Here is a 10,565-nt window from a genome sequence, read left to right as displayed (position 1 = left end):
GTTGAAGGGGCTCATGGGTACTTATATACCTGTGTGTTGAAGGGGCTCATGAGTATTTATGTACCTGTGTGTTGCAGGGGCTCATGGGTATTTATGTACCTGTGTGTTGCAGGGGCTCATGGGTACTTATGTACCTGTGTGTTGAAGGGGCTCATGGGTACTTATGTACCTGTGTGTTGAAGGGGCTCATGGGTATTTATGTACCTGTGTGTTGCAGGGGCTCATGGGTATTTATGTACCTGTGTGTTGCAGGGGCTCATGGGTACTTGTGTACCTGTGTGTTGGAGGGGCTCATGGGTACTTGTGTACCTGTGTGTTGCAGGGGCTCATGGGTATTTATGTACCTGTGTGTTGGAGGGGCTCATGGGTACTTGTGTACCTGTGTGTTGGAGGGGCTCATGGGTACTTGTGTACCTGTGTGTTGGAGGGGCTCATGGGTACTTGTGTACCTGTGTGTTGGAGGGGCTCATGGGTACTTGTGTACCTGTGTGTTGCAGGGGCTCATGGGTACTTGTGTACCTGTGTGTTGGAGGGGCTCATGGGTACTTGTGTACCTGTGTGTTGGAGGGGCTCATGGGTACTTGTGTACCTGTGTGTTGGAGGGGTATCTGGTGCCGGTGATGGTGTCCATGTCCAGCAGAGCAGAACACGCTGCTGATTCATCAAAACTACACAGATGGACGACCAGCAGCTCAGTAGAACTGCAACAATACACACACAGCGTTCATCTATGACCACACACACACACACACACACACACACACACACACACACACACACACACACACACACACACACACACACACACACAGACAGACACACAGACTCAGACACACAGACACACAGACTCAGACAGACAGGCACACAGACAGACACACAGACTCAGACAGACAGACACACAGACTCAGACAGACAGGCACACAGACAGACACACAGACACACAGACTCAGACACACAGACACACAGACTCAGACAGACAGGCACACAGACAGACACACAGACTCAGACAGACAGACTCAGACAGAAAGACACACAGACTCAGACACACAGGCACACAGACAGACACACAGACTCAGACAGACAGACACACAGACTCAGACACACAGACACACAGACACACAGACACACAGACTCAGACAGACAGACACACAGACTCAGACAGACAGACTCAGACAGAAAGACACACAGACTCAGACACACAGACTCAGACAGACAGACACACAGACTCAGACAGACAGACTCAGACAGACAGACACACAGACTCAGACAGACAGACTCAGACAGAAAGACACACAGACTCAGACACACAGACAGACACACAGACTCAGACAGACAGACACACAGACTCAGACACACAGACACACAGGCACACAGACAGACACACAGACTCAGACAGACAGACACACAGACAGACACACAGACTCAGACAGACAGGCACACAGACAGACACACAGACTCAGACACACAGACACACAGGCACACAGACAGACACACAGACTCAGACAGAAAGACACACAGACTCAGACACACAGGCACACAGACAGACACACAGACTCAGACAGACAGACACACAGACTCAGACAGACAGACACACAGACACACAGGCACACAGACAGACAGACACACAGACAGACACACAGGCACACAGACAGACACACAGACTCAGACACACAGGCACACAGACAGACACACAGACTCAGACAGACAGACACACAGACTCAGACACACAGACACACAGGCACACAGACAGACACACAGACTCAGACAGACAGGCACACAGACAGACACACAGACTCAGACAGACAGGCACACAGACAGACACACAGACTCAGACAGACAGGCACACAGACAGACACACAGGCACACAGACAGACACACAGACTCAGACAGACAGACACACAGGCACACAGACAGACACACAGACTCAGACAGACAGGCACACAGACAGACACACAGACTCAGACACACAGACTCAGACAGAAAGACACACAGACTCAGACACACAGGCACACAGACAGACACACAGACTCAGACAGACAGACACACAGACTCAGACAGACAGACACACAGGCACACAGACAGACACACAGACTCAGACAGACAGGCACACAGACAGACACACAGACTCAGACAGACAGACTCAGACAGAAAGACACACAGACTCAGACACACAGGCACACAGACAGACACACAGACTCAGACAGACAGACACACAGACTCAGACACACAGACTCAGACAGAAAGACACACAGACTCAGACACACAGACTCAGACAGAAAGACACACAGACTCAGACACACAGACTCAGACACACAGACTCAGACAGAAAGACACACAGACTCAGACACACAGACTCAGACAGAAAGACACACAGACTCAGACACACAGACTCAGACAGACAGGCACACAGACAGACACACAGACTCAGACAGACAGACACACAGACTCAGACACACAGACACACAGACTGAGACAGACAGGCACACAGACAGACACACAGACTCAGACAGGCAGGCACACAGACAGGCACACAGACAGGCACACAGACAGACACACAGACAGGCACACAGACAGACACACAGGCAGGCACACAGACAGGCACACAGGCAGGCACACAGACAGGCACACAGACAGACACACAGACAGGCACACAGACAGAAACACAGACTCAGACAAACAGACACAGACTCAGACACACAGACAGACACACAGACAGACACAGACTCAGACACACAGACAGACACAGACTCAGACAGGCACACAGACAGAAACACAGACTCACAGACAGGCACACAGACAGAAACACAGACTCAGACAAACAGACAGACACAGACTCAGACAGGCACACAGACAGACACACAGACTCAGACAGACAGACACACAGACAGACACACAGACTCAGACAGACAGGCACACAGACTCAGACACACAGACTCAGACACACAGACACACAGGCACACAGACAGACACACAGACTCAGACAGAAAGACACACAGACTCAGACACACAGGCACACAGACAGACACACAGACTCAGACAGACAGACACACAGACTCAGACAGACAGACACACAGACTCAGACACACAGGCACACAGACAGACAGACACACAGACAGACACACAGGCACACAGACAGACACACAGACTCAGACACACAGGCACACAGACAGACACACAGACTCAGACAGACAGACACACAGACTCAGACACACAGACACACAGGCACACAGACAGACACACAGACTCAGACAGACAGGCACACAGACAGACACACAGACTCAGACAGACAGGCACACAGACAGACACACAGACTCAGACAGACAGGCACACAGACAGACACACAGACTCAGACAGACAGGCACACAGACAGACACACAGGCACACAGACAGACACACAGACTCAGACATCAGACAGACAGACACACAGGCACACAGACTCAGACAGACACACAGACTCAGACAGACAGACAGACAGACACACAGACTCAGACACACAGACTCAGACAGAAAGACACACAGACTCAGACACACAGACTCAGACAGAAAGACACACAGACTCAGACACACAGACTCAGACACACAGACTCAGACAGAAAGACACACAGACTCAGACACACAGACTCAGACAGAAAGACACACAGACTCAGACACACAGACTCAGACAGACAGGCACACAGACAGACACACAGACTCAGACAGACAGACACACAGACTCAGACACACAGACACACAGACTGAGACAGACAGGCACACAGACAGACACACAGACTCAGACAGGCAGGCACACAGACAGGCACACAGACAGGCACACAGACAGACACACAGACAGGCACACAGACAGACACACAGGCAGGCACACAGACAGGCACACAGGCAGGCACACAGACAGGCACACAGACAGACACACAGACAGGCACACAGACAGAAACACAGACTCAGACAAACAGACACAGACTCAGACACACAGACAGACACACAGACAGACACAGACTCAGACACACAGACAGACACAGACTCAGACAGGCACACAGACAGAAACACAGACTCACAGACAGGCACACAGACAGAAACACAGACTCAGACAAACAGACAGACACAGACTCAGACAGGCACACAGACAGAAACACAGACTCACAGACAGGCACACAGACAGAAACACAGACTCAGACAAACAGACAGACACAGACTCAGACAGGCACACAGACAGACACACAGACTCAGACAGACAGACACACAGACAGACACACAGACTCAGACAGACAGGCACACAGACAGACACACAGACTCAGACACACAGACTCACAGACAGACACACAGACTCAGACAGACAGGCACACAGACAGACACACAGACTCAGACACACAGACTCACAGACAGGCACACAGACAGAAACACAGACTCAGACAAACAGACAGACACAGACTCAGACAGGCACACAGACAGACACACAGACTCAGACAGACAGACACACAGACAGACACACAGACTCAGACAGACAGACACACAGACAGACACACAGACTCAGACAGACAGGCACACAGACAGACACACAGACAGACACACAGACAGACACACAGACACACAGGCACACAGACAGACACACAGACTCAGACAGAAAGACACACAGACTCAGACACACAGGCACACAGACAGACACACAGACTCAGACAGACAGACACACAGACTCAGACAGACAGACACACAGACTCAGACACACAGGCACACAGACAGACAGACACACAGACAGACACACAGGCACACAGACAGACACACAGACTCAGACACACAGGCACACAGACAGACACACAGACTCAGACAGACAGACACACAGACTCAGACACACAGACACACAGGCACACAGACAGACACACAGACTCAGACAGACAGGCACACAGACAGACACACAGACTCAGACAGACAGGCACACAGACAGACACACAGACTCAGACAGACAGGCACACAGACAGACACACAGACTCAGACAGACAGGCACACAGACAGACACACAGACTCAGACAGACAGGCACACAGACAGACACACAGGCACACAGACAGACACACAGACTCAGACAGACAGACACACAGGCACACAGACAGACACACAGACTCAGACACACAGACTCAGACAGAAAGACACACAGACTCAGACACACAGGCACACAGACAGACACACAGACTCAGACAGACAGACACACAGACTCAGACACACAGACTCAGACAGAAAGACACACAGACTCAGACACACAGACTCAGACAGAAAGACACACAGACTCAGACAGACAGACTCAGACAGACAGACACACAGACTCAGACACACAGACTCAGACAGACAGACACACAGACTCAGACACACAGACTCAGACAGACAGACACACAGACAGACACACAGGCACACAGACAGACACACAGACTCAGACAGACAGACACACAGGCACACAGACAGACACACAGACTCACAGACAGGCACACAGACAGACACACAGACTCAGACACACAGACTCAGACAGAAAGACACACAGACTCAGACACACAGGCACACAGACAGACACACAGACTCAGACAGACAGACACACAGACTCAGACACACAGACTCAGACAGAAAGACACACAGACTCAGACACACAGACTCAGACAGAAAGACACACAGACTCAGACACACAGACTCAGACACACAGACTCAGACAGAAAGACACACAGACTCAGACACACAGACTCAGACAGAAAGACACACAGACTCAGACACACAGACTCAGACAGACAGGCACACAGACAGACACACAGACTCAGACAGACAGACACACAGACTCAGACACACAGACTCAGACAGAAAGACACACAGACTCAGACACACAGACTCAGACACACAGACTCAGACAGAAAGACACACAGACTCAGACACACAGACTCAGACAGACAGGCACACAGACAGACACACAGACTCAGACAGACAGACACACAGACTCAGACACACAGACACACAGACTGAGACAGACAGGCACACAGACAGACACACAGACTCAGACAGGCAGGCACACAGACAGGCACACAGACAGACACACAGACAGGCACACAGACAGAAACACAGACTCAGACAAACAGACACAGACTCAGACACACAGACAGACACACAGACAGACACAGACTCAGACAGGCACACAGACAGAAACACAGACTCACAGACAGGCACACAGACAGACACACAGACTCAGACAGGCAGGCACACAGACAGGCACACAGACAGACACACAGACAGGCACACAGACAGAAACACAGACTCAGACAAACAGACACAGACTCAGACACACAGACACACAGACAGACACAGACTCAGACAGGCACACAGACAGAAACACAGACTCACAGACAGGCACACAGACAGAAACACAGACTCAGACAAACAGACAGACACAGACTCAGACAGGCACACAGACAGACACACAGACAGACACAGACTCAGACACACAGACAGAAACACAGACTCAGACAGGCACACAGACAGAAACACAGACTCACAGACAGGCACACAGACAGAAACACAGACTCACAGACAGGCACACAGACAGAAACACAGACTCAGACAAACAGACAGACACAGACTCAGACAGGCACACAGACAGACACACAGACAGACACAGACTCAGACACACAGACAGAAACACAGACAGACAGGCACACAGACAGAAACACAGACTCACAGACAGGCACACAGACAGACACAGACTCAGACAGGCACACAGACAGAAACACAGACTCAGACAAACAGACAGACACAGACTCAGACAGGCACACAGACAGACACACAGACAGACACAGACTCAGACACACAGACAGACACAGACTCAGACACACAGACAGACACAGACTCAGACACACAGACAGAAACACAGACTCAGACACACAGACAGACACAGACTCAGACACACAGACAGACACAGACTCAGACACACAGACAGACACAGACTCAGACACACAGACACACAGACAGACACAGACTCAGACAGGCACACAGACAGAAACACAGACTCAGACAAACAGACACACAGACTCAGACAGACAGACACACGGACACAGAGATAGAGACACACACACACACACACAGACCAACATACAGACAGACAGAGAGACATACACATACAGACACACCGAGACAGACAGACAGAGAGACACAGACAGAGAGACATACACATACAGACACACTGAGACAGACAGACAGAGAGAGACACACACAGACATACAGAGACACACAGACAGACAGACAGACAGACAGACAGAGAGAGACACACACAGACATACAGAGACACACAGACAGACAGACAGACAGACAGAGAGACACACACAGACAGCACTTACTTCATGATCAGAGTGACTCTCATGTTAACAGGTACATAGGGACTGATAGGAACCAGGTAGCTGTACCTGCCTGATCTACAATATGGAGAAATAACGTTAAATACACACCAATATAAACACACACACACACACACACACACTTCCGTCTCTCCTCAGGATAAATACACACAAATACAAACCCCAATTCCAATGAAGTTGGGACGTTGTGTAAAGCATGAAGAAAAACAGAACACAATGATTTGCAAATCCTTTTCCACCTATATTCAATTGAATACACCACAAAGACAAGATATTTAATGTTCAAACTGATAAACTTTATTGTTTTTTGCAAATATTCCCTCATTGTGAATGTGATGCCTGCAACACGTTCCAAAGCAGCTGGGACAGGGGCATGTTCACCACTGTGTTACACCACCTTTCCTTTTAACAACACTCAATAAGTGTTTGGGAACTGAGGACACTACTTGTTGAAGCTTTGTAGGTGGAATCCTTTTCCATTCTTGCTGATGTACGACTTCAGTGGCTCACCAGTCCGGGGTCTCCGTTGTCATATTGTGCGCTTCATAATGCGCCACACATGTTCAATGGGAGACAGGTCTGGACTAAAGGCAGGCCGGTCTAGTACCCGCACTCTTTTACTACGAAGCCCCGCTGGTGGAACACGTGCAGAATGTGGCTTGGCATTGTCTTGCTGAAATAAGCAGGGACGTCCCTGAAAAAGACGTCGCTTGGATGGCAGCACATGTTGCTCCAAAACCTGTATGTACCTTTCAGCATTAATGGTGCCTTCACAGGTGTGCAAGTTACCCATGATGCCATGGGCCCTAACACCCCCCATACCATCACAGATGCTGGCTTTTGGACTCTGGGCTGAGAACAATCTGGATGGTCCTTTTCCTCTTTAGCCCGGAGGACACCACGTCCATGATTTCCAAAAACAATGTGAAATGTGGACTCGTCAGACCACAGCACACTTGTCCACTTGGCGTCAGTCCATCTCAGATGAGCTCGGGTCCAGAGAAGCCAGCGGGCGGTGTTTCTGGGTGGTGTTGATATCTGGCTTTGGCTTTGCATGGTGGAGTTTTAACTTGCACTTGTAGATGTAGCGACCAACTGTGTTAACTGACGATGGTTTTCCCAAGTGTTCCTGAGCCCACGTGGTCATATCCTTTACACAATGATGTCGGTTTTTAATGCAGTGCCGCCTGAGGGGTCGAAGGTCACGGGCATTCAATGTTGGTTTTGGGCCTTGCCGCTTCCATGCAGAGATTTCTCCAGATTCTCTGAATCTTGTGATGATATGATGGACTGGAGATGAGGAAATCCCTAAATTCCTTGCAGTTGTACGTTGAGAAACGTTGTTCTTAAACTGTTGGACTATTTGCTCACGCAGTTGTTCACAAAGTGGTGAACCTCGCCCCATCCTTGCTTGTCACAACTGAGCCTTTCGGGGATGCTCCTTTTATACCCAATCATGACACTCACCTGTGTCCAGTTAACCTGTTCACCTGTGGAATGTTCCACACAGGTGTTTTCTGAGCATTCCTCAACTTTCCCAGTCTTTTGTTGCCCCTGTCCCAGCTTCTTTGGAACGTGTTGCAGGCATCAAATTCAAAATGAGTGAATATTTGCAAAAAAACAATAAAGTTTATCAGTTTGAACATTAAATATCTTGTCTTTGTAGTGTATTCAATTGAATATAGGTCGAAAAGGATCTGCAAATCATTGTATTCTGTTTTTATTCACGTTTTACACAACGTCCCAACTTCATTGGAATTGGGGTTTGTATAAACACATACACATACATACATCTGTCTCTCCTCAAGATAAATACACACAAATGTCCTGCACCATCCTTTCTAAACCCACAACAGTGTTTACACACAAATGGTTATATCAAAGCTGTTTCACTTTGTTTTGTTCAGCGAACATCGGTTTAACTTTTCTACCTTAATCCATGGACAGGATATGGGTATATAGTATCTAAATATAGATCTATAGATCTTGATCTATCTATCTATCTATCTATCTATCTATCTATCTATCTATCTATCTATCTATCTATCTATCTATCTATCTATCTATCTATCTAAATTATATATATATATATATATATATAGATAGATAGATAGATATCTATATATATATCCATATCCAAAGACCTATATAACCATATCTGTATCTATCTATCCACCAATCTTTTTATATATATATATGTGTGCGTGTGTGTGTGTGGGTATATATAGGTAGATATATATGTATGGGTAGATATAGATATGTATATATATATATATGTGTGTGTGTGTGTGTAGGTATATATAGGTAGATATATACGCATGGGTAGCAATAGATATGTATGTACACACACACACGTGTGTGTGTAGGTATATATAGGTAGATATATACATATAGGTAGATATAGATATGTGTGTGTGTGTGTGTGTGTATATATATATATATATACACACACATATATATATAGCTGTATACATCTATATGTATGTATGTATGTATCAATCATCAGCGCACACGTGTAGCTTTAGAAATAACCGTTTAAAGAATGTCACACATTTAAGCCCTTATATTTTGTCATTGACAGATAGAAACATGAATTATTCAACCAGCTGGAAAATCCTCTCAAAGAACAAAACATATTCACCCAGCAGTAAAATGTGTAATCTGTTTCTAACTGACACATATTTCATCATCTGCAAACCACAAATGTCCACACTGAATAACAGCAATGAACTGTCCAGCAGTTGCGCACATAGATATAAACATGTTTTGTAATGACAAATAAATCATGACAACAGACAAATTCCCCCCCATTGGACCGTTAGCAATCATGTGTTTTTGAATTTTTGAATGTCGCACCTCTCCCTTCTCCATTTGACATTGTGCATGATGAGGCAGTAGATGTTGTGTTCTTTCTCGGGTAGTTTTATTGACAGCTGATGATGCTGATGGCATGAAACAGACTTGTACTGTCTCATAAAGAATGGACTTGACTCACTGGATTATATATACGTATACTCTAATGTAATGTACGTATCATGTATACTAATGTAATGTCATGGCATCTAAGTCAGGTGAATCGGCCATACTAAAATTGTCCCTAAGTGCGTGTGTGTGCGTGGGCCCTGTGATGGCCTGGTGGCCTGTCCAGGATGTCTCCCTGCCTGCCGCCCAATGACTGCTGGGATAGGCTCCAGCAT

At 47.6% G+C, this 10,565-nt stretch overlaps 1 protein-coding gene across 1 annotated transcript in view; it reads right to left on the bottom strand.

Moving 5' to 3' along the window:
• Positions 1–10,565, bottom strand: part of LOC130109022 (myelin regulatory factor-like protein) — a 67,511-nt gene that overhangs the window by 4,083 nt on the left and 52,863 nt on the right. Inside the window, exons 21-22 of the mRNA XM_056275724.1 lie at positions 7,351–7,425; positions 590–701 (exon numbers count right to left, since the gene is read on the bottom strand). Of these exons, the coding sequence (XP_056131699.1) occupies positions 590–701; positions 7,351–7,425 (187 nt within the window). The remainder of the gene's footprint in view (positions 1–589; positions 702–7,350; positions 7,426–10,565) is intronic.

The sequence above is a fragment of the Lampris incognitus genome, chromosome 3 (assembly GCF_029633865.1).
Source record: "Lampris incognitus isolate fLamInc1 chromosome 3, fLamInc1.hap2, whole genome shotgun sequence".
NCBI lineage: Eukaryota > Metazoa > Chordata > Actinopteri > Lampriformes > Lampridae > Lampris > Lampris incognitus.
Note: the sequence above shows the minus strand (reverse complement) of the source record. Positions and strands in the feature narration are given on the sequence as shown.